At 37.9% G+C, this 26,557-nt stretch overlaps 1 protein-coding gene across 12 annotated transcripts in view; it reads left to right on the top strand.

The window, feature by feature from the left end:
- Positions 1 to 10,187: 10,187 nt before the first annotated feature.
- The window catches only part of PACRGL (parkin coregulated like), a 56,666-nt gene continuing 40,296 nt past the window's right edge, over positions 10,188 to 26,557 (top strand). For 10 of the 12 annotated variants that reach the window (XR_010841106.1, XR_010841101.1, XR_010841100.1 and 7 more), the window contains exons 1-6: positions 10,188 to 10,347; positions 14,308 to 14,375; positions 14,492 to 14,646; positions 17,206 to 17,273; positions 18,946 to 19,036; positions 22,250 to 22,384. Coding sequence is in view for 2 of the 12 variants with exons in the window: in XM_067036351.1 (XP_066892452.1) it covers positions 14,324 to 14,375; positions 14,492 to 14,646; positions 17,206 to 17,273; positions 18,946 to 19,036; positions 22,250 to 22,384 (501 nt within the window). In the remaining 10 variants the exon portion in view is untranslated. Of the gene's footprint in view, positions 11,137 to 14,195; positions 14,376 to 14,491; positions 14,647 to 17,205; positions 17,274 to 18,945; positions 19,037 to 22,249; positions 22,385 to 26,557 lie in introns of all 12 variants that reach the window. The other 2 variants (XR_010841104.1, XM_067036352.1) reach the window with 2 other exon arrangements.

The following is a 26,557-nucleotide window of genomic DNA, read 5'->3' as shown; positions in this document are numbered from 1 at the left end:
GAAGAGAAGGAAGCCTCAGAAATGCTTATTCATAAATAAAAATAGGATGGGGCTGTGTCCTAGAGGATTAGAGTCCCCTAACATATTTTGAAAGTTTGGCTCCCCAGGTAACCTGAGTATTTGTTACCAAACTGGTCGACCAGACCTGTGGCAGGGTCCTAGCCTGGCCCAAGACCCCCTGTCTCTGCCAGGGAGGTTCTTTTTCCAACTTAACACAGCCAATAAGGAAACCGATACTGAGACTGGAACAGCATGAGCTTTATTCAATGGCCAAAGAATGGAAGAGCTGGAACCTAGTTTGCAGATCAGCTTCTCAACCCAATATGAGAGGAGACTGCAAATATATAGGAGGGTAGAAGTAAAAGGGAGGGATTTGGAAAGAATGGGAAGAATATCCATGAGTTATCTGAGTACTGGGGCATGGTTTGGACCTGGAATAGTTGCAACTCTCCTTTTCAGTCCTAGTATGGGCTGTACCGGTTGTTGTCATGGCAATTGTCAACTGTCCTGGTGCTGGTGGGTGTGTTCTTTAGCATATGCTAATGTATTACAATGAGTGTATAATGAGGCTCAAGATCTACTGGAAGTGGAATCTCCTGCCATCTTGGGCCCAGCTGGTTCTAACATGTTCTTGTTTTTTTCTCTTTGCAGCTTCCTCCTGAAATTTAGCTAAGAATAGTTGGTTTCTGTTTGAGGGAGGCACATGGGTTTGATTCTGGAGCAACAACCTTGGTAATAGATTGACTCCAGCACTGAAAGGAAGCAGGAAGAAGGCTGAAGGGCTGGGGGCTGCCCTGATTAGGGCCATTATGCTAGTTTTGGTTGTTAAAGGGGATCTTCCTTAGCCTGTCTCCAAAAATACTGATAAATACTTCAGATGCTGTTAAATTTAACCTCTTTTGTTGCCTCCTTCTCTCTGGAGAAGCACTCTATTGAATGTTAATACTTTCTTCCCCTGTTGCTTCAACATGTTTTTAAGGCCCCAAAATACCTTGCTCAACATCTGTGATTTTTAATATTCCCTAGTCTAGGCTTTCAGGGAGGAAGGCCTACAATGTTCTTTGGATTGCTTCATTATTGATATTCTCCAAATCTTCACCATTTATCTTATCAAAGATCTTGGAGCATTTTAAATTCAGAATTTTGCCTCTGAACATTATAAACCACACTGAATGATTTATACAGGCTAGGCAAGTCTAGTGGTAAATAGAATCCAAAGGGACAAGCAGTGATACAGTTCAAATACTGGGCTTCCAAGAAAATTTCTTACAGGGACCTTTTTTCTTTACCTTCAGGTTAAATTCTCCGGAGAAAGAATCTTTTCTAACATTTGCAAGCCCTACTAGTGTTCTTGGGTGCAGGAATGATGAAAAGGCAAATGGTCTATTATGTGTGGTCAAAAACAGTTTTTCAAAGCTGCTCAGCAGATGTATTATGTTACAGTCATTTCCCTCCACTTATTATTTGGTCAAGATAAGCACCTCCAGTCAATGCTGATTGCATTTAGCCAGACCATATTTTTTGTCCACCTTTCAGTGCTGATCCTATTTCCTGTTTTTAACCATACAGATATATGACAATAAAGAAAATAATTTTGCCAGCAATTGAATTACAATATGTGTTTGGTTCTCCATTAATAAACCTCTATCTCGTTCAATATTTTCAGTAAATAGCCTTTATATTTTTCCTCTCTTCAGTTTGCCAGCTGACAATAGAAAACATTAACTGGGGTTGAAGGCTGTGAAGGCAAAAAGAAGAGAAAGAGAGAGATGGTTAGTCAGCACCATCTAGTGTCTAAAACTTAAAATTTAATCAGTTTTTGGATCTTCCTTTCCCTGCAGCATACTAGAGAAATGAATAAATGCTCGTGGTATTTTATCTAGTATTTTATTTTATTTTTTAAATTTAAAATTTTTAAAATTTTATTTAATTTATTTTTTATACAGCAGGTTCTTATTAGTTATCCATTTAATACATATTAGTGTATACATGTCAATCCCAATCTCCCAATTCACCCCACCACCACCACCCCCTTATCTAATATTTTTAAATATTTTGATTCTTTAAAAAACTTGAATAAAAGTTCTAATGTATAATAAACACATTAAATTTAAATTTATTTTAACTCCACTATTCATAGCTCAACCATAGCAAGTCAGGTAAGATTATCTACGTGGAGCAAACAGTAAAACCAAGAATGATCAATTATCTGGTTATCTTCTCAGCGAAGACAGCTATTCAAGAAAGTTTCATCCTAAATGTATTTGACATTAATTAGAAAATATATAGACATCACTGATGAAGTTAACTCGGTTATTTGTCTTCACTCTGTTCTTTGAACTTACTCAATTTATTCCAGCACTGATCTCTTTCTTTAAACCAATGTGGGATCTAGGGACCAAATTCGACCAGTGCCTCTCAACACACAGCAAGTATTTTTGAGATTGTGGAGTTGAGCGCTAGAGATTTGGATCACAGAGTAACTATTTTATAGAGCTTTGGTAATGCTTTTCAAGGCTGCTCTGTTGGACAACTAGAAATTACTCCACAGAATGGAGAAATCTACTGTATTATTCTCCAAAGAGACAGAACCCACAGGATGTGTTAATATTTATTTTAAGAACTTGGCTGATGCAGTTTTGGAGACTAGCAAGATTAAAATCTGCTGGGTGGACCAGCAGGCTGGAGACCAGGAGAGAACCATGTTGCAGTTCAAGTCCAAAGACTGTTGACCACAGAATTTCTCTTGCTCGGGGAGGTCATTCTTCTATTCTACTGGGGCCTTCAACTGATTAGACAAGGCCCACCCACATTATAGAGAGCAATCTGCTTTACTCAAAGTCCACTAATATAAATGTTAATCTCATCCAAAATCATCTTTACAGAAACATCCAGAATACTGGTTGACCATATACATAGATATTGTGGCCCATCCAAGTTGAGAGACAAGATGAACCATTGCATCAGGTGAAGTGTGCAGAGGGTAAAATAAAGAATAAGGGAGAATTTGGAAAAGTTTTAAAATCTGCTTATTATTCACGTCAATCAAATGATTGCTTTAGGTCAGAGGTTCTAAACAACATCTTTATTTGGCACCAACACTTCAGGCACATTGGATCTGTGAGGTCATGTGGCCCAAGTAGCAGAATGGCCTACAAGGCAGCCTGGACCAGTTGCAGAGCTTTCTCTTGTTCTGGGCCCCACTCAAAACTCGCAGCTTTTCAGTTCACTCAGTAAATGGTTTAGAGTAACACGTGCAAATGACAAATAAGTTACCTTCAAAACGCCAAGAGGCCCAGTAGGCATTATGCCTATTTTGGGGTTGTAAGAGGGGTTAGATACAACTTACCCTTCACCTTACAAGGAATATCTTGTCATGTCCCATGCTACTGAATCCCTGGAAATTTCACAGACGTGGAGGCCTGTGCATTTTATTTAGGTTAATTTCCCGCACTCTGACAAGCAAATGCCTTCCCAATAAGCTTAAAGTAGTTGCTACTTTTTGTTCATTAGGTCCAATCAGTATAATAATGTAATAGATCAGTGTGATACCTTGTGGAAGGGAAAGGTGATCAAGGTTCTTGTAGACTAAATTATGACAGAGGGCTGGAGAGTTGATATATCCCTGGTATATGACAGTGAAGGTGTATTGCTGACTTGGCCAGCTAAAAGCAAACTGCTTCTGGTGGGCCTATGGACAGATGTGGAGAAAACAGCATGTGCCAGATCAAAAGCTGCAAACCGGGGTATGTGTTTATGTCCTCAAGCAATGAAACCATTTCTGGTCTATCAACTACAATAGGACAATAGGAATCACCACCTGGTTAAGTATATGATAACCCACTTTCTCCAAGATCCATCTGTTTTCCGCATAGGCCACATAGGTGAATTGAATGAGGATGTGGTGAGAACCATCACCGCTACATAATTTAAGTCCTTGATGGTGGCATTAATCTCTGCCATTCCTCCAGGACTGTGGTACTGATTGTGCTTTACTAGTTTCCTAGGTAGATGCTGTTCTAGTGGCTTCCACTTGGCCTTTTCTACTATAATAGCCCTCTCTCCACAGGTCAGAGAATGAGTGTGGAAATTCTGGCAGTGTTTGAGTGTGTCTATTCTACTCATGCATTCCGGGATTGGAGAAATAACCAATAATGGTTTGGGAGATTCACTGGGGCCACAATGGGCAGATCCGAGCTAAAACTCCATTGATCACCTGACCTCTATAAGCCCCTACTCTGACCTGGTGGAACACAGTGACATTTGGCTCTCTTGGAATCAATTCAGTTCAGAGCCAGCATCCAGTAGTCTTTGAGAAGTATGATTATTTCTTTTTCCCCAGTGACTTTTACAGTCACCCTGGTAAAAGGCCATAGGTCTCTTTGGGAGAAGACTTGGAGAGAGACTAACAGTTTAGATTTTTGCAAGAGGATTCATCCACCCTTTCATTCAAGGGGTTCTGTGTCTATAAACTTCTTCAAGCTTGGGAATTTGTTGAGGGGCTGTTACTCTCTCGGTACTCGTGATTGAAGTTAAGTTTCTGTTCACTTGACCTATAAACACTTCCACTTATACAGAGCTGTAAAAATTGACCTGCCCATCTATGTTCTGCTAGGGACACCATCATCAATAACCAGTGCCATAGGTCTCTGTGAGTCAGACTATTCTCATTACTGCTTTGACTCTAATGTCCACATGGCAACCACACCCACCTTATCTTTGGTGATTAAATGTGGACACATAGTCTCTGCCACCCTGAGATCCATTTTATCCCCATTATATTTAGGGACCCAACTTTAGTGGCAGCAGTTTCCACTCTAATTTCTGACCTACAAAGAGTGACAACAGAACTCTTCAAGGATACTGGGCTCTCCTCACACATTTGTTTCTCTAAGTTATGGTGAAAACTACCTTGTACTTGGCCTAGTAGCTTCCACCACTCTCCTAAGGCTGGGTGAGCAGGTCTCCCATGGTAAATTCACTCTAATGTTCCAATATCCCTAAGCCTTTGGATACTTTCTGCTACAGTATAACAAAGCCATTCTGGCATTTCAACTGCATCTACTGTAGGCCACCTTTTGGCTCATGTTTCAACCAACCAACCAAATAGAGCCTTTTCTGGCCCCTCAAACTACAACCAGGTTCAAGAAATAGCCCTACAGTTAAGTGAGCAGTGTTTTTATTTTCTTTCCCAATGAAACTATTAGTTAGTTATTCCAACAGTTATTTATTGGGTAGCTAAATGTGCACTTTGATCATATAGTCTGCTTTTAGGAAGAAACAGCAAAATTTATTCTGTGCCTTCTGTGTGTTTTGTCTGGATAATAACATTTTTATGTCACATAATATTTTCACGCAAGAGCCTATTGTCTTGTGCATTTCTTTCATGATCTGTAATCTATTTCAATAAAAGGCTTACTTTTGAAAAGTTTAGACTTCTTAATTATTATTTGCTGCTGTGTTGATTTTAAATGTTATCACTCTGATCCAAGCCTACAATCACTTTTTATATTTACATTCTTATAAATTTTATTTGTGTCTTGCCTCTTTTGACAATTCTTTTAAAAATCTCCTTTGCTGAATTCAGGTCCCACAGACAAAATATAACTGTTAGTATGTCTTCTATGCCTAAACTATTTGGGGGTTTTCTTGACAGTTCTGGGCAACACTAAGTGTTTGTTTTCTCATGTTAGTAAGGAAGATACAAGAAAAAAGTTAGCATCTCCAGATTTTTAATTAGGTCAACACCAGAGTACAAAAAAAATGAACAAAACAAAAGGAGAGTCTCAACTCCTGGGTTAATTATACACATATAATTCCAAAATGTTGTCAATATAAACATATTTCAGCAATTGTGTTACTCTCAGTCTGCATAGAAGCCAACTTAAGTTCATATGTGCAAAGGCCGGCATACTTGTCAACAAACTGTTTTTTTTTTCCAAAATAAATGTTTTGTTTCCGGGTTTAATATAACTCTTCAGCAGAAGAAAATCATACACACATTATAGGATGAATTAGAGGGCTCTGAAGATTCTTCTGTGCTCTTGTATTAGCTTGGTAGGACTGCCATAACAAACTCGCTAGCTCAAGGCAATAGGAATTTATTGTCTCATGGCTCTGGAGGCTATAAGTGTGAAATCAAGGTGTCAGCAGGGTGGGTCTTTCTGAGGCCTTGAGGGAGAATCTGTTCCATGCCTCTCTCTTAGCTTCTAGTGGTTTGTTAGAAATCTTTGGTGTTTCTTGGCTTCTGCTGAATCACCCAGTCTCTGCCTTCATCTTCACATGGTGTTCTCCTTGTGTGTATATCTGTGTCCGAATTTCCTCTTTTTATAAGGACCCCAGACATATTGGATTAGGGGCCCCCCTTACACCATGTCTGACCTCCTCTTAAATAATTACATCTTCAACAACGCTATATCCAAATACGATCACACTCTGAGGTACTGGGGGTTAGTATTTCAACATATCAATTTTGATGGGATAAAATCCAACCCATAACAGCCTGAATGTTCATAATATGTTCTTACCCTCAGTGTAATATTTGACTAAATCACTATAAAATTATTATGCATTGTACCTCAGTGAAGATTTCCATTCTCCTTCACTCCAGTATTGTGGGGTTTATAATACTTTAAGAGGAAACACTTTTAATCATCAAGAGGCAGTTTCTGCTTCTCCCTCACCCGTGCCTAAATCAGTGCTTTTTAAGCTGTAAAGTACATTTCCTTATCTGGGGAATCTTGGTGAAATGCAAAGTCTGATTCAGTGGACCTGGGGTGGGGCCTGAGATTCTTTATTTCGAACAAGTGCCTAGATGTTGATGAAGATGGTGATGACCTGAGAACCACACCATGAGTAGCAAGAACATAAAGAACATAAACATAAAGATACCTCCACAAGCCACGGATCAGAAATTAAGTCAAAAGTCCAAAACAAAGAAACAAAACAATTGCCTCAGCAAAAGACTGTACCAGATAGTCTTAACCATTGATGTTATAGAGAATGAAGTGGTGTGAACAGGTTTTCCATTATAACCTGATGTCATCACCATGGACACCTGTGAGAGGGTAGAGAAAGCTAAAGTCAAGGCTTTCCATTTCCTTTAGCCCTGTTGCAAATGATTTTATGAAAGAAGAATCATTAGCCCAAGATCAGCAGAACAAGAATTAATTACCTAGGACTTAATGAACTGATTTAATTGTGGTTAATTTTCTACTTTCTAATAGACATATGAGAAACCCATTCCTTTCCTGTCTATCTCTAGCCTTCAATTTAATAGGCTATATTTGAACTAAGTGGGATGAAAAACTCTTTATATGGTATATTATTCTGACTTGCACCTCGGAACAAAAAATATCCTATAAAAGATCCCAAAATGGGTTATAAACTAATATAATAAAAAATGTTTCTGCAAAAATAATATCTTCAGCTATAGTATTTTATGCTTATTGTCTCAGGAAGGAGGATGTCATCATAAAAAGAAACTGACAAAAGTCAAATTTTTGGCTTTGAAGTTTCCAAAACCAAGTTCAATGATCGGTCATTATTTGGAAGATTTGGAAGAATAAGTCATAATTCAGAATCAAGGTCCAGATCTGAGTGCAGAGACAGTGACTTTTGATTCATATTTTGCTTGTGAATTTTTCTTAACTACATGTATTTAGCCACCAAGCATTTTAAAGAAAATATCAGAGGTATTATTGGCTTGTCTTAATTACTTTAAAGAAACTCTGTTCCTTTTTGTACAAATTACAGACCAACTGATCATCCCCAATCATTACTTGCCCTCCCCACCCTCCGTACGGTCCCAAATGTAACCCACAGGGCATGGGGGCTTTGCTGATGCCAGGCCACACAGATCAGCTTTCCAGAGTATACAGCAGGGTGGGGAAGGGTATAGAGTAAATCTGTAGGGACACAGGGAAGATATATATGGCACATTCTGTCTTTTTATATTATTTGCCATATTGCTGAACACATAGGTCAGCCTTCCTCCCCTTCTCCCTCTCTCTCGCTCTCTCCAAAAAAAGCACCTTGAAAAATTAAACCTTGAAACCAGAACAGAATTAGGAGACAGAAGTTCACTACCAGCTCTCTGTTTCTCACACACTGCACGCTCTCCCTGGAGCGCCTCATCTACTCCTATAGCCTCACTTACTGTGTATATGAGACAAGCTGGGACCTGGCGCCTGGGACCCTTTGCTGCAATGCTTGCACCTGGACAAACGTCTCCTCCAGCAACAATATACAAAGAAACTGTAAGGGACTAAAAATAACTGCACGTGTGCACAGTTGGGGCAAATTATGGACAACAAGATACAAAAAGACCAAAAACCCACACAGCACCAACCAGGGGGGATGGGCAGGCCACCTAAACCACCCCTGCCCCTAATAGACCCACCCCTTACCCTCACCCTGTGTAAGGAACAAGTTCATTCCCCTCAGGGAGTGAGCAAGGGAAACTGTTTCTTGTTCTCTGCTCCCTCCTGCTGCATCAGGAACCCCAACAGACTTGTGTGAATTTCTTGTCTGGCCTCTTATCAATTTCTATTGATTAAGGAGGCCAAGAACCCTGGTCAGTAACATATGTGCTGATGACTTTAAAATCCACAGCTCAACCAGCTCTTGCCCCTCCACTCTAGATGAGCATATCTGCCTTCTGGGCAACTACACCTGGATCAGTCTCACAGCCTTCTCAAATTACTATGTCCAGGAAAGTATCCACCATTTACTGCATAATATTCAGACCAAGTCACAAAGCCAGTGGGCCTGTTTTTTCTGTTGTTGTTGTTTTTAAATTTTTCTAAAATGAAGTAGAAAGTCTTACAAGAACCCTGTTATGATGAGGAAATTAAGGCTAAGAGAGGTTAAATGACTTGCAGAAGACCTCACAGCTGAGAAGCAAAGGAGCTGAGTTTCCAACCTACACAGCCTAACTTCAGAACACGTGTTCTTCACTTCTCTGCAGTATTGAACACGGATTATTCTTACTCTCCCGGCAGAGGGGCTAAAAGGTCATGAGCTAGGCGCTGCCAAGTCTGCCATTGTAGAGGCTAGGAGTGAAGAAGGGGAGAAGGTGATACAATAAGCCTTGGAGAAGCTGGCGAAGAGACATTATAAGGTGATAATAGCTAAGAAATAAGATGTTTTTTCTTTTTTTCTTAAAAACGTACTTAAACATGCATTGGGCTAGATATTGGGGATAGAAAAGTAATGGAGACAATTTCAGTCCAGTGGAGAAGATAGGTAAATACAATATAATGAAATTTAGAAGTTAGATAGACTTGTATGCAAGGTTCACAGAACATTAGTGAAATTAGATACACATAGAATTCATTCGTTCATTGCATTTATTTGAAGAGTATTTCCTGAGTCCCCACTCTGTTGTGCTAGAAGCTGGAGAAACAAAATGGAAAAAGGTACAGTCCTTGTCCTGAAGAAACTCACAGCCTAGGGAAAATGCTTCTGAGGCAGCAATTCAGGTACAAAGAATGACGCTACAGGGCAGGGAAGGATTACACTGCCTTTAGTGTTCAGACAATGCCAACTGTCTAGTTAGCTATTACCTGAGCGAAAAGTTAAGACCATGGCTTGACAACAGAAGAGGACACTAGAAAGGCACACAGTGGACAGGTCTGAAAGGGCTTGGGTTTTTACTATGACAACCCAAACTGCTTTGGTTGCAATTGCCAGGGTACACGCATTTTCCTGCAGTATCTGTTTTATTAAAATAATCTGGAGTACAAAAACACACTTTAAAATAATATATGGATGTATTATGTAGTTGACTGCAACAGCACATAGTAAGATATGACAGGAAGGAAATTCCACAGATGGGCAGGCAGATGGCTCTCTCCGCAGAAGAGTCTGGGGCGGAAGTTCACGGTGGTCCTCAGCTCTGAGAGGGTTTAGGGCAAGATACTTGGAGAACATCGAGTTAAATACACGGACTGCGGAGTGGATGCGGCGCAGGTACAAGGAACCTGTGCTCTCCTCTGCTCCTTGGCTCTATCGTTCCTAAAATACCCTCCACCAGGAGCCCCTTTGTCCTCGGAGACAGAGCTCCTAGCTCGCGAGCTTCCCTTTCAACACTCTGCACCTCGTTGCCAGGGCAACCCTTTCCCGCCTGGCGAGCCTCTGCGACCTCCCTGCTATTGGCTTAGCGGACGTAGCGTGCGTCTGATGTCACTGCACAGCGCCGCGAGATCCGGGAATGCTGCGAAACCTCATTTTCCGGGTCCCCGGCAGGCGGTGGCAGGACCTGTAGCTGTTGGCCCAGCGAGCGCTGGGCAAAAGCCCCACGTGGGGTGGCGGCTGGTGTGCACATCGCGGCGGGGGAGAGGCGCGGTAGGAACGGGTTGTTGGAGCCGTGAGTCGCGCAGGGGCGGGAATTCGTGGCGCCGCCCGCATTCTCTCGGAGCAGGAGACGTCCTCTCTGGCCTGTTGCTGTGGCCCCCGGACTACCTTACTAAGGAGCCTGGAGATGCTGAGCGCCAAGGGCTCGCCCTTCCCTGTCGGGCTTTGGCTGAGAGTTACCTTGTCGGCCTTATTTGAAACTGGCCGCCTTTCCCCCACTCTCCCCGACTTTCTTAAAAAAACAAAAAAAACAACTTTCCATTTTTTTCTCTCCATGTCCTCCTCATTTTCTAACTTTGACAACATCCCGGCTCTGAACTGGTCTTAGGTATTTGGAAATGTGTGGTTTTGGAGGCGGAGAGGCTAGGAAAATGGAAAGAAGATATTAAGACCCTTAATACTGGCTCTTTGGATTTACAGTACTTTATGGTGAAAAGGATTGGGATAGGTGAATATTGGGCTGTGTCGTTGTTCTTTGGAATTTGAAGGAGTTTTAGAGATGGAGCTCACCTTCTTTTGTGGGGCTCCTATTACACTTCTGGAACTTCCCAAACACCAGATTAAAGAATAGGAAAGAAAAAGTGGCCTCTGCCTCTGGGAATTTGCCAGATAGTTTAGTGCAGTGGTCTCAAAGCCAAGTGCGGGAAGAAAATGCATGTGGGAAAAGAAATAGGATATATGAACTGTCCAAAACAATGAAAAAAGACTAAACTTTCCTGGCATTGACCCAGATGCCTATAATCCCTTGTAGATGACCTGCAGCATCTAAGGAAACCGAAGGTAAAAATGAGGGGTCCACAGTGGGGCCCTTGGTTTGTATGCTCTCTGATGCTGTGACATAGTTTAAGTGTTGGGGTTAAGTGGATTTATGGATTTTAGTGTCTATTTAGGATTTTTATATTGTTTTGTAAAAGATTGAGGGGATGTCTTGCAATATTTAGAACACAAAATAGTTCTTGCTTTTTCACTTCCTCCTACCATTAACCCTTTACATCACCCTCCACATGTTATTTAACCAAAAAGAACTCAAAAGAATTTAGTGTAAGATGAATTAAGCTTTTTTCCCTTTACAGACAACTATGCTCTGGGTTTGCTGTCAGTGGTATGCTGCGAGGTGGATATTATTTTTAAAAATTGAGTACACTTCATTTGTCTGTAAAGTAAAGGGTTATACTTTTAACAGTAACTGAAAAACTAATTGTTTTGGAAAGAAACTAACAGGGTGTTTTGGAAGTGGACAGAGAAATATTTGCATCATTGTGCGTGTGTATGTTTTGATGTTGTTGCTGAAAATTACATAATTGTATTACACATAAAAACTGTCCTGTATACTTAAAACCTTTGGAATCTCAATTTTCTAACTTTTTTTTTTTTTTTTTTTTTTTTTTTTTGTGGTACGCGGGCCTCTCACTGTTGTGGCCTCTCCCGTTGCGGAGCACAGGCTCCGGACGCGCAGGCTCAGCGGCCATGGCTCACGGGCCCAGCCGCTCCGCGGCATGTGGGATCTTCCCAGACGCGGCACGAACCCGTGTCCCCTGCATCAGCGGGCGGACTCTCAACCACTGTGCCACCAGGGAAGCCCCTAACGTGTTTTTCAAGTGAAGAGTTTCAGTGGCTTTTTGAACTTATTCAAAATATAACGTAGCATTTTCGTGTTAGTGCCTTACGGAAACAGCTATTTAACATAAAAGGAGATAGATAGAAATTGAGTCATTCTAACAACAACTTTTGCAGAATTGGAAGGTAATATTGAAAAATGTGCATCATGATTTGACGCGGCGAACAATGCTATTTTTCTGTTTGTAAGTAGGTATCTTTGTGATGCATCTTTTTCAGATATGACAGCTATTACAATTCACAACCAGAAAAAAAAAAACTGAACTTAAATCAGGTCTTCAAATTGATAGCACAAGTATTAAACCAAATTTTTCAAAAAGGAGAAAACATAATTTAGTTGCATTGACCCCCACTATTATTAGTAATACTGCTACTAAAAACATTTTGTACCGTTATAAAGCAAATGACAATAGCTAAACTCATATAGTACTTACTATGTGCCAACCACTTTTCTAAAGTCTTCATCTACTTTTAGAGTAGCTAGTTACTGTAATTATCCCCAGTTATAGACTTGAGGAAACTCAAGTTTCCTTGACACAGATTTTTTTTTTTAATTAAACAAACTTAGATCATATTGTTCCCCATCAGGAGTTCTCAGAACAGGGACCAGGTGCAACAGTAAATACTTGTAGAATAATCACTGAAGTGCAGCATTAGGTTGACGTAATTGAAGCCTGCCTTAGCTTATCTTAGAATATTATCTGACAAATTTAATGAGCTAATTTACCATATTTCTAGAAAATGCCTTGGGGATGAATGTGAAGTGTAATATTGGGAAGTAACTCATCTGCTGGTAGTAGGATGAGAAAATTAGATCAGTGTATTAAATCAAGAACGTTGAAATTTAAAATTATTCTGTGTACAGAAACAATCTTACATTTAGTTTATCTTTACAAGGTACTTTGGTCATATCGTATTTGAAATATTTGGGGGCTGAATGTTATTACATGGAGCTTTGTCCTCGTGAAGATTTCTAATTTTGTCAAGTAAATTAAGATAATCTCATGTTAGTACTCATTTAAGAAGGCATCAGCATTTATCCTGAAGAAGAGAAAACTAAGGAGTTATGACCCATGTCTCCAAATATTTGAAAAGCTGTCATTTGGAAGTGGAAGAAGACTTCACCTGTGTTGCCTTAAGAGAAGATTTTACAGATCTTTTAGAAAAATAATTATATTAAAGACTTAAAGTGGGAAGTGCTCTAATGGAAGAATAATTGGAGTGTCATATAAATGGGGGAATGGAGTAATCAAATAGAAATAAGAAGAAGGAAGCAGTGCATAAATCAGAGTGCTATGGATGTGGACATTTGAGAAACAGAAGATCAGGAAAGGCTGCATGGCACTTGGGATTGGAGCTAGACCTAGAAATACCAGCAGGCAGTTGAGTGTATGAGTCTGAGTGTTGTGGTGGAAGATTCCTTGAAATAATTTGATTAGGCAGGAAACCAAGGGCTATGAATTAGAGCCCTCCCATTAGCAGAAAAGAGGGAATTGTGAAAGAGGGAGACGTGAACCACCCATTCACTGGATAAGCAACTTTATATATTATCTTATTTAACCTTCAATAGCAGCCTTGGTAGGTTTGTATTATTTCCCCCATTTTCATAGGTCAAGAAGTCAAGGCTCAGAGAGATTAAATAATCTGCTTAAATTCTTAAACATATAATTGGTAGAGATGAGATGCAGACCCAGATCTGAGTCCAAAGCTCCTACCTTGTCACACCACACTGATCACATCTGTAGGGTTGAGTGTAGGAAATGGAAGAAAAGGAGACAACAATGATCCTAAATTTTTCAGCCTGAGGGACCAGAAAACTGGTTGTACCTAGAATTAACAAGAGGTTCATAACTTCAGTGTGATAACTTCAGTTTTGGTTACGTTCAGTTTAGGGAACTTATGGTACATTTAGTAGGAGAGTTCATTTTGTCACTAGAAAATGAGGACTTGTTATGCAGATGTTAACATTTGGAACTTTGGAAATATGGAGGCCAGAGAAGGTGAAGACAATATGGGCCATGCCAACCACTTTTTCCAGAAATCTGGTCTGCATTTTCTGAATATAGCCAGAGGATTACAGTTGAGTCTCTAAACATATATTTAGACCGTTTGAATGGAAAAATGCATATTTTATACATCTTACTTTCTTACAGATGTTTTTTAGTTTACTGTTATCGATATTGAAGTTGATATAATTTCATAATTTCTTATTGGTCTTTCAGGTATTTTGTTCCATACCATACCTTTTTTGTGGCTCTTTTACTGTATTTCCTACTCTGTTCTGTTTGGTCCTTCTCCCCAAAAAAGTTGAAATCAAGTTTCATTTAACTGCAGAAGTAAAAGAGAAGCAATGAAGAAATCCGAGTGCCATAGAGGTGTACAGTTAAGAAACAGAGTAACAGGTACAGAATGTTGCCTTTAAATGAAGAGGTAAATTTTGTTAATGGCACATTCTGTTGTACTGATGGATGCAGGATGAGCTTTCACCTCTTCCTTGTTGATATTCTGTTTTTTCCAGATAACTGTGATCAAAGGACATCATCAAGTGCACAAATAAAACATAGCACTACAGTTCAACAAAGGAAATCCTCCTCATCAACCAGTTCTCCAGAATCTGCAAGAAAACTTCATCCTCGACCAAGTGATAAACTTAACCCTAAAACAATTAACCCTGTAGGTACAAAAGAGATTCCTGACTCAGTAGATTTCCAAAGTAGTAGACATTTTACTGAGCCATTCTGAATGCTATCCCAAGTTCTTTTGTTTGTTAGTTTTAAGCTAGTGGTGAAGGAAGGCATATGGTAATCATGATGAAGAATGGAGATAATGATGTGAGTGTGGAAGTGAGACGGTGTAAAGTAAAAACCAGCTTTGGTATATCCTATCACATTCATGGATGAGTATTGTAGAGTATAAAATAAATTGCATATCAGCTTTCTTTTTTTTAACTTTACTATGGTTATTGTACTTCCTAATATCAATGAGTAAACTTGTATTCAATTGCCATAGGATGAATTACATACATGCTTCTATAGTTGCATAAAGTCTCTGACCATTTGTCTATCATCTATAAATGAGCTCTACTAGAATTCTTAACTACAGCCTTAGTTTTCTTTTGCCTTCTCACAGCAATTTAATCACATTTAGCAAACATAAGATTCATGTACATAAAAGTGTGTAATTGTAAGTTTCTAGATCAGTTTATCCAGAAAGTGAACATTTGTGCTCCAACACCAGATGGTGTCTGGCGCAGCCTTACATAGGGTAAGATGATAATGGTTTCAGCCTTTAAAGGGGATTATGAGAGTGGCTGAGACATGGACTTTGATGGCAGGTAAAATATGGCAGATACTTAAGTAAGTATACAATGAACTATCCAAGGGCAGAAGGAGATTTTCTGACTTTATAAAAGGAAAATGGAAAATAGTTTAAGCTTCTATGTTCCTTCACTTCTTTCTGTAATTTGCAGTGTCAAGGAAGTCAAGCATGTGAAAAATGCCCTGATATCTCTGTGCTCTTGCTTCCTTTTCTCATATTTCATTGAGGGAGTTTATGGTGACACTTCAATTTTCTTCCTTTCTTTAAAGAAAAACTTTAGTAATATTTACTGGCCCTAGTCTAAATTTTATTAAAAATTAAGGAAAGCTTTGGGAAATAATTTAATGATTTGACTTGAGAATAGGGTATATTAGAAAAGACCATGTCTAAGATATGTAAAAACTCCTGATCCAAAGCAAATCGGTTGGAAGTTGGCATAGTGGTTACCTTTGGGAGAAAAGGTGGGAAGGGGTTGTAAAGAGGCACCGGTAACATTCAGGTTTTCCACCTGAGTGTTGGTACACAGGTATACTCACTTTTTGAGAATTCACTGATCTATCCACAGTTTTTTTTTTTTTTGTGGTACGCGGGCCTCTCACTGTTGTGGCCTCTCCCGTTGTGGAGCACAGGCTCCGGACGCGCAGGCTCAGCGGCCATGGCTCACCGGCAAGGCCGCTCTGCAGCATGTGGGATCCTCCCAGACCCGGGCACGAACCCGTATCCCCTGCATCGGCAGGCGGACTCTCAACCACTGCGCCACCAGGGAAGCCCTATCCACAGTTTTTAAGACTTACATTTTTCTTAGCACGAATTATAATTAGGTAAATAAAACGTTAGTATTGCTGTGAATTGTCACACAGAACATAGATTGAGCTTTGTAAATTAATCTTTTATTATAATATTATATTTTAATGAAATGTCATTTATGTATTTTTACTTAAAACATATGTGTTTTTCCAGAGGAAAAAGGGTTCATTCTAAACTTAGACTTTTACGTACATTTAAAAATTACTGAATGTGACTTTAAAAAGTTTTTTTAGCTAGTTGTATCTTTAAAATAGATTAGTAAATTTATATTTTGTAATTTAGACAGCTATGTTTCATTTGATTATGTTCAAAGTACCATGTGGTAAAATATTTACTTTCTCTGCCTAAATTCTTAAGCCTCTGATCACTTATATTGAAATTATGTATGCTGCTATTGTTTAACTGTTGTGATTGATCATCTTTTAAGTTGTCTTTGAGAGTGCATATAGAATTAATTTAGTCATAAAATAATTATATAGGAAAACTGAAAGTTGTGAAGTTATATATCTAAGCAGACACATCCGGGCATGTGTTTGTGAGAGTCTTGCTCTGTCTTCAACTCTGTCACTCCTGTTCATCCTAAGCCTTTGATTTTTATTGAAGCACAAAACCAGATTGGAGAAATTACAGGTTCTCTGACCATCCAAGACCGTCCATATTTGAGTGGAGACGAAGTAGATGTGTGGGAGGTTGAAAACACATTATACTTTCCCTGTACACCTTTTCTCCATTTAGTCCTCACTTTGAAAGGTCACAGTGCGGAAGGGGTGGAAAGATGTTATTATCTTTATTGTATTTGTTTATAGTATTTATATTTAAATATATTTATAGTATATTTATTTATATATGGTTTCAGCTACATTCAAGCTTTCTGAAACAAGTTAAGGGTAAACAGAAATATACGAAATGCGTTTGTGGTTGTGGTTTCAGTATTGAGAGGATTGATCATTTTTCATATCCATTTTTCTAAGTACTTGATATGAGCGTGGTGGCTTGGAAGTCAGGGTGTCCATCTGCCTCTGACCGCAACAGGATTGAAGTTGATTAGGTATCACAAAGTGGAGGTGATAGTAATATTTATTGTATTCTTGTCATTTTTTATTTCAGTTTGGTGAACAGTCACGAGCCCCTTCTGCCTTTGCAGCTATTTACTCTAAGGGAGGTGTTCCTTGCAGGTAAAATCAGTACAAGTTATAATTGACCATATTATTCAAAACAGTTGAGTAAAATCAATACAGTTTTCAGTTTAAAGTTTTGAAAGTTTTATTTACTAGGGAGGTTGAAATAATGGTGACTTATTCATACTTTGGCTGTTGGAGTGGTATAGATCCTGGGACATTGTTGAAGAAAATTATTTTAATTCCAAAATAGAATTACTGGTAGATCTACAGTAAACCACCAAATAATTTAAGAAATTGAATGAACCAGTTTCTAAAACAATTTAAGCATTCATAGGCTTGGGCAAATTTCAAATAAATAATCCTTTTTTGTTCGTGAACTGGAAGTTGACAATTTAATGAAATTGTTTCATTATTTTTTAAATTATACTTCAAAAATCAAAGGTTTACAATTTTATTTATTGAAATTTTATCTCATAATGAGTAATATTGCTGTTTTTGTTTACTTTTGATGCAGTTTTTATAGCCTTGGATAGAGATCAAAACTATTTTAAAGCAAACAATGCAGGTTACTAATAGAGTGATATCATTTTAAGATTGCACTACTGAGAAACATTAATTTCTTCTAAGTATAACCAGTTTTAGCCTGTTATAGATGATAGAAAATTTTGTTTTCATTGTGGAAAGAATAATCAAAACATTCTTTCTGTTGTTCTAAAGTTAAAGAAATGTAGTTTTTAGTGGTACTTTCAGATTTGGAGGGCTAGGAGTGAAAAATAAGCTCAGGAAACATTCTTTAATTTATTGTTGTTATTATTTTGTATTTGCATTCTGAATTGAAACTCTATTTTAAGGGTCTTATACCTCCTCCCCACTCCGAGAATTTATTATTGCTAAAAATGTAAAAACGGTGTTGCCGAGGCTTCTTGCTATTATGAAAAGAAGGTGTCAAGTTGAGAACGTTACAAAAGGAGTGTGAAGTAACAGTTGAGTGTGTTGAATAAGTTCATGGTCATGAGTGTGATGATGGTTCCATGGGTGTATTCATACATCAAAACTTACCAAATTCTATACTGTATAACAATGTCAATTTTATTGCGTGTTGGTTATGTCTCAATAAAGGCTGTTAAAAGGGAAAAAAGTAGCAGCAGCAGTGACTTTAATTCAAGGGGCTACCTCTTTGTTACCCTGCATGGGCCATTGCACCTTCCTGGCCTCAGTTTTCTTCTCTTTAACAGGGATAAAACCTGGCTTGCCTTTAGATTATTCATGTTAGGGTTAAATGATTTACATCTGAAAAATAATGTTACTTATTAAAAAATCATTGTTTCTAATTATCACATTTTGTTTGCATGTTTTGTGGTAGGTTTGCTATAGTTTTGTCTATATTATTTGGTTATAATCATAACTGAAACATATCAAATGTAACATTTGCATTAAGACACAAATAGCAACATGCTGGAAATCCAAAATTGTAGGCTAAACAAATGTGGAGTTGTTAAGTTTTGCTACCAAACAATTTTGCTAAAAGAGTAGGAATTCGTAGGATTATAAATATATAATTATTGCTTTATAAGATGCCTTTGTGACATCATTTAAGGTCATAGTATTCCTACATGTTACAAAATAATTCTAATATGATTATGTTCTAGAAAGAATATGTATATGTTAGATAATCACTGCTTAATATATGTTGTCCTTGTTACGTGCACTGCCTTTTATATTTTAGATTGGTCCATGGTTCAGTAAAACACAGGTTACAGTGGGAGTGTCCTCCTGAAAAGCTTCCATTTGATCCTCTTCTTATTACTTTAGCTGAGGTAAATACTGTGTCTTTCCTAAATGTTTATGGAAAACTAAATTGTGTTAAATGTTATTTTGTGACTCATCAGTAAATACTTTTGAAATAAAGGCCAAACAACAGTATTAAAGCACCACATTCCCTTAGGAACTAATTATGATTGGTATATGTTTATTAAACTGTTTAAACAGCTTTCTAAACATGAAATTAAACATGAAACATGAAATCTGCAGTGGTATTTGTAGATAAGTGGAAAAAATACTCATTTAATTTTTAAAAAGTTCTTGGAATCAAATTGAATTAGTCAAATCAGAGGAATATCACTGATTTGAACTTATATTGCATCAGATAACAATTACTGGTTGGTCCTTATAGAAGCAGGCACCATTAATATGATATGTTTCTTAGGGAACTGATATTACCTACCTAATGTTCTTTGGGAGAATTCTCTGGGCTTTTGCCTACTGGTGCATTTTAAGTAGAATATCATGGAGATGGTTTTTGTAGAGGATTTTAGAAAAACTGCTGATAGATTCCTTTATATTATTTAACATTTGTGTCAGGAAAGCAGTTGGCATAGTATTAGCTTGAAGAGAGTCAGTGATATCTCCTGTGAATTTTATTATTTATAAATGTATAGAGTTAGAGTCAGAAGTTGAGAAGTGAATTAACCAGTTGTACTTAACCTTTGAGATACTTGTCTTCTTTAAGATTTAAGGATCATTTTTGTTGTTGTTGATGTTAAGAACGACAGCAAGAGCTTCAGTGGTATTAATCTGAATAGGCAGTGCCTCTAGGATAAGTCATATAATAATAAGTAATCTAAATAAAATATGACACAGAAAAAACTCAAGCTTTTTTTCTCATTTAAAGAAACATTTGCTTTTCCTGTAAAACTAGTGGGGACGGCCAGGTGGTGGCAAAACAGAAAAGTAGATTAATTGTGCTGATTGATATTTCTTAATTATAGTGAATCCTTAGAATTTCTAGTTCCTCCTTTAGTTTTCCAAGTATACTTGGAAATGGACATAACAGTTACTACTGAAGACTGCCGAATTTTCTTAGGTCTCAGCTTTTCTTAATTTATACCTCAGCTTGCAGAAGGTATTTTGGTGTAATAAGCAGTGTATTTTTATGGGTAGCCTATTTTGAAATTAAATTTTAATCAGTCTCTTAAACTTGGTATTGAAAACTAAAGATGTTCTAATATTTCATTAGTTCTTTTTAAAACTTTTTATATATGGTAGCAAACAATTTTTTAGATGAATCAAAACTATAGTGATACCTTTGAAAACATACTCTAGCTAATCACAAGGAATGGGGAGTGCTTTAACTTGGGGAGTCCCCAAAGGGACTCTGAGTTTAGTTTAGACCTCATAAAGTCAGTGTTTTAAATACCCGTTTTCCAAACACCAATGCTTTTATTTCTGTACTGGGTAAACTCCACTCATTTAATAATGGGGAAATAGTGACAGAACCACCACTATTTAAATCCATTTCACCTCTTGACCTGAGATTCCTCATTTCTAAAATGAAAAGGATAGGGGTGCTCCTAAGACCATAGAACCTGTGTTCCAAAATGGTGCTGGTGTGCTTGGCATCATAGTTTTCAAAAGCATGATAGCATCTAGGAGAAGTGTTTCATCACCATTTGGAAGCAGATAGTTTGGTCTCAAGGAAAAATTGTTTGAAAATTAGTATTTTTAGGCATGACCCTGCAGCTGGTTATAGTTATTCCAGATAATAATTAGTCAAACTGAGGGAATGTTGCCATTGCTTTCTTTCCTTTTTTTTTTTTAAACATCTTTATTGGAGTATAATTGCTTTACAATGGTGTGTTAGTTTCTGCTGTATAACAAAGTGAATCAGCTATGCATATACATATATCCCCATATCTCCTCTCTCTTGCATATCCCTCCCACCCTCCCTATCCCACCCCTCTAGGTTTCTTTCTTTGTTTTATCTTTTCAAAAAAGGTACCTATTTTATCCTGACTCAAAGTGATCAGTTAAATCAAAAGACTACTGTCTAATTATTCCTAATGGGGCTTCCCTGGTGGCGCAGTGGTTGAGAGTCCGCCTGCCGGTGCAGGGGACACGGGTTCGTGCCCCGGTCCGGGAGGATCCCACATGCCACGGAGTGGCTGGGCCCGTGAGCCATGGCCGCTGCGCCTGCGCGTCCGGAGCCTGTGCTCCGCAACGGGAGAGGCCACAGCAGTGAGAGGCCTGCGTACCGCAAAAATAAAAAAAATAAAAATAAAAAAAATAAAAAATAATTATTCCTAATGCATTTGGGGTGAAAGGCATAGTAATAAATGATTTACACTGTTTTTTCTTCATATTTTTGTTTGACATTCTGATGTTAAAAATGGCATTTGATATCTTACAATGCATTTTAAACATAGTATAAGATTTGTCTTAGTATTTAAATATGAAGGAAATATAATATTTTAGAATGTCATTAAACAAGTTGCAAAATCACCTTTAAGATAAGGGGTCCAGTAATTTTGCATTCATAAAGTAGAGTTTATTAATATACATTTTAGACTAATTTGCTCTGATTTCAGGCAGTGTTTGGGAGTATATACAACATGTTTTTAGTATCCTAGTGAGTTTATTTTTCCTTCTCTTCATTTCTTTTTATTTCTTTCCTCTCCCTCCCATCCTCCTTCCTCTTTTTTCCTCTTTTCTTTTTTCCTTTGTTTTCTTTATTTCTTTTACTTTTCCTTGCTTCTCCTTTGATTTTTCCTGTTCCTTTAATTTTTTTTCATATTCTTTTTCTTTTCCTTTCCTTCTTTTTTTTTTTTTTTTTTTTTTGCGGTATGCGGGCCTCTCACTGTTGTGGCCTCTCCCGTTGCGGAGCACAGGCTCCGGACGCGCAGGCCTAGCGGCCATGGCTCACGGGCTTAGTTGCTCCGCGGCATGTGGGATCTTCCCGGACCAGGGCACGAACCCGTGTCTCCTGCATTGGCAGGCGGATTCTCAACCACTGCGCCACCAGGGAAGCCCTCCTTTCCTTCTTTTCTTGGTTAGAGATCCCTCCTGCCTCATGTATGTCCTATGTTCCACGATTTCTTAGTTTAATTGAAATTGTAATTACTGAAATTATATTTCACAAATAGGAAAATAATAATAATAAAACTTGATTTTTACTTACACAAGTAAGGATTAATTTTTTGGTATTAGCATCACTAAATGGGTAGTAAATCATGTTTTTGTCTTTGTTTTGGCAGGGTCTGAGAGAGACTAAACATCCATACACCTTTGTGTCAAAGGAGGGTTTTAGAGAATTACTTTTGGTCACAGGTGCTCTTGAAAAAGCTGTGCCTTTGCTTCCTAGACTGGTTCCTGTGCTGAAGGCAGCTCTGGTATGTCCTTTATTCCTTTAGACTTTCTGTGGTACATTTAGAATATTTTATGTCTTTTTTTCTTTCAAATTGTATGCAAATTTGTTCTTTACCTGTGATTTTGATGTGTGTGCAGAATTAGGCCACTGTTATTCAGGGCCAGATGATTACTTACTGGAAGACACCTTGGGAGGATGTACTAAAGGTAAAAAGGGACATCTTGAGTAATTAGAGAAAATAATGAACCTCAAGTCAGTCTTTCTGTAGGCTACAATATATATATATTTTTTAACATCTTTATTTGAGTATAACTGTTTTACAATAGTGTGTTAGTTTCTCCTTTACAACAAAGTGAATCAGTTATACATATACATATGTTCCCATAACTCTTCCCTCTTGTGTCACCCTCCCTCCCACCCTCCCTATCCCACCTTCCCTATCCCACCCTCCCTATCCCACCCCTCTAGGTGGTCACACAGCACAGAGGTGAACTCCCTGTGCTATGCTGCAGCTTCCCACTAGCTATCTAATTTACATTTGGTAGTGTGTATATGTCCCTGCCACTCTCTCACATCGTCACAGCTTACCCTTCCCCCTCCCCATATCCTCAAGTCCATGCTCTAGTAGGTCTGTATTTTATTCCCATCCTACCACTAATCTCTTCATGACATTTTTTTTTTTTTTTTTTAGATTCCATATATATGTGTTAGCATACGGTATTTGTTTTTATCCTTCTGACTTACTTCACTCTGTATGACAGATTCCAGGTCTATCCACCTCATGACAAATAACTCAGTTTCATTTCTTTTTATGGATGAGTAATATTCCATTGTATATATGTGCCACATCTTCCTTATCCATTCATCTGTTGATGGACACTTAGGTTGCTTCCATGTCCTGGCTATCGTAAATAGAGCTGCAATAAACATTTTGGTACATGACTCTTTTTGGATTATGGTTTTCTCAGGGTATATGCCCAGGAGTGGGATTGCTGGGTCATATGGTAGTTCTATTTGTAGTTTTTTAAGGAACCTCCATACTGTTCTCCATAGTGGCTGTATCATTTTACATTCCCACCAACAGTGCAAGAGTGTTCCCTTTTCTCCACAACCTCTCCAGCATTTATTGTTTCTAGAGTTTTTGATGATGGCCAATCTGGCCGGTTTGAGATGATATCTCATTGTAGTTTTGATTTGCATTTCTCTAATGATTAATGATGTTGAGCATTCTTTCATGTGTTTGTTGGCTATCTGTATATCTTCTTTGGAGAAATGTCTATTTAATTCTTCTGCCCATTTTTGGATTGGGTTGTTTGTTTTTTTGTTATTGAGCTGCATGAGTTGCTTATAAATTTTGGAGATTCATCCTTTGTCAGTTGCTTCATTTGCAAATATTTTCTCCCATTCTGAGGGTTGTCTTTTCATCTTGTTTATGGTATCCTTTGCTGTGCAAAAGCTTTTAAGTTTCATTAGATCCCATTTGTTTATTTTTGTTTTTATTTCCGTTTCTCTAGGAGATGGGTCAAAGAGGATCTTGCTGTGATGTATGTCATAGAGTGTTCTGCCTATGTTTTCCTCTAAGAGTTTGATAGTGTCTGGCCTTACATTTAGGTCTTTGACCCATTTTGAGTTTATTTTTGTGTATGGTGTTAGGGAGTGTTCTAATTTCATACTTCTACAGGTACCTGTCCAGTTTTCCCAGCACCACTTATTGAAGAGGCTGTCTTTTCTCCAATGTATATTCTTGCCTCCTTTATCAAAGATAAGGTGACCATATGTGTGTGGGTTTATCTCTGGGCTTTCTATCCTGTTCCATTGATCTATATTTCTGTTTTTGTGCCAGTACCATACTGTCTTGATTACTGTGGCCTTGTAGTATAGTCTGAAGTCAGGGAGCCTGATTCCTCCAGCTCCATTTTTCGTTCTCAAGATTGCTTTGTCTATTCGGGGTCTTTTGTGTTTCCATACAAATTGTGAAATTCTTTTTTCTAGTTCTGTAAAAAAATGCCAGTGGTAATTTGATAGGGATTGCATTGAATCTGTAGATTGCTTTGGGTAATACAGTCATTTTCACTATGTTGATTCTTCCAATCCAAGAACATGGTATATTTCTCCACCTATTTGTATCATCTTTAATCTCTTTCATCAGTGTCTTATAGTTTTCTGCATACAAGTCTTTTGTCTCCTTAGGTAGGTTTATTCCTAGATATTTTATTCTTTTTGTTGCAATGGTAAATCGGAGTGTTTTCTTAATTTCACTCTCAGGTTTTTCATCATTAGTGTATAAGAATGCCAGAGATTTCTGTGCATTAACTTTGTATCCTGCTACTTTATCAAATTCATTGATTAGCTCTAGTACTTTTCTGGTAGCATCCTTAGGATTCTCTATGTATAGTAGCATGTCATCTGCAAACAGTGACAGCTTTACTTCTTCTTTTCCTATTTGGATTCCTTTTATTTCTTTATTTTCTCTAATTGCTGTGGCTAGAACTTCCAAAACTAGGTTGAATAAGAGCAGTGAGAGTGGGCAACCTTGTCTTGTTCCTGATCTTAGTGGAAATGCTTTCAGTTTTTCACCATTGAGAACAATGCTGGCTGTGGGTTTGTCATATATTGCCTTTATTATATTGAGGAAAGTTCCCTGTATGCCTACTTTCTGCAGGGTTTTTATCATAAATGGGTGTTAAATTTTGTCAAAAGCTTTCTCTGCATCTATTGAGATGATCATATGGTTTTTCTCCTTCAGTTTGTTGATACGGTGTATCACGTTGATTGATTTGCGTATATTGAAGAATCCTTGCATTCCTGGAATAAACCCCACTTGATCATGGTGTATGATCCTTTTAATGTGCTGTTGGATTCTGTTTGCTAGTATTTTGTTGAGGATTTTTGCATCTATGTTCATCAGAGATATTGGCCTGTAGTTTTCTTTCTTTGTGACGTCTTTGTCTGGTTTTGGTATCAGGGTGATGGTGGCCTCATAGAATGAGTTTGGGAGTGTTCCTCCCTCTGCTATCTTTTGGAAAAGTTTGAGAAGGATAGGTGTTAGCTCTTCTGTAAATGTTTGATAGAATTCGCCTGTGAAGCCATCTGGTCCTGGGCTTTTGTTTGTTGGAAGATTTTTAATCACAGTTTCAATTTCAGTGCTTGTGATTGGTCTGTTCATATTTTCTACTTTTTCCTGGTTCAGTCTTGGCAGGTTGTGCATTTCTAAGAATTTGTCCATTTCTTCCAGGTTGTCCATTTTATTGGCATAGAGTTGCTTGTAGTAATCTCTAATAATCTTTTGTCTTTCTGCAGAGTCAGTTGTTACATCTCCTTTTTCATTTCTAATTCTATTGATTTTTTTTCTTGATGAGTCTGGCTAATGGTTTATCAATTTTATTTATCTTCTCAAAGAACCAGCTTTTACTTTTATTGATCTTTCCTATTGTTTCCTACATTTCTTTTTCATTTATTTCTGCTCTGATCTTTATGATTTCTTTCCTTCTGCTAAATTTGGGGTTTTTTTGTTCTTCCTTCTCTAATTGCTTTAGGTGCAAAGTTAAGTTGTTTATTCGAGATGCTTTCTGTTTCTTAAGGTATGATTGTATTGCTATAAACTTCCCTCTTAGAACTGCTTTTGCAGTATCCCATAGGTTTTGGGTCGTCGTGTCTCCATTGTTATTTGTTTCTAAGTACTTTTTGATTTCCTCTTTGATTTCTTCAGTGATCACTTCGTTATTAAGTAGTGTATTGTTTAGCCTCCATGTGTTTGTATTTTTTACAGATCTTTTCCTGTAATTGATATCTAGTCTCATAGCGTTGTGGTCAGAAAAGATACTTGATACGATTTCAATTTTCTTAAATTTGCCAAAGCTAGATTTGTGACCCAAGATATGATCTATCCTGGAGAATGTTCCATGGGCACTTGAGAAAAATGTGTATTCTGTTGTTTTTGGATGGAATGTCCTATAAATATCAAGTAAATCCATCTTGTATAATGTATCATTTAAAGCTTGTGTTTCCTTATTTATTTTCATTTTGGATGATCTGTCCATTGGTGACAGTGGGGTGTTAAAGTCCCCTACTATGATTGTGTTACTGTCGATTTCCCCTTTTATGGCTGTTAGTATTTGCCTTATGTATTGTTGGGTGCATAAATATTTACAATTGTTATATCTTCTTCATGGATCGATCCCTTGATCATTATGTA

This window comes from Kogia breviceps, chromosome 6, assembly GCF_026419965.1.
Source record: "Kogia breviceps isolate mKogBre1 chromosome 6, mKogBre1 haplotype 1, whole genome shotgun sequence".
Lineage (NCBI taxonomy): Eukaryota > Metazoa > Chordata > Mammalia > Artiodactyla > Physeteridae > Kogia > Kogia breviceps.
This window is presented reverse-complemented; position numbering and strand designations above follow the sequence as displayed.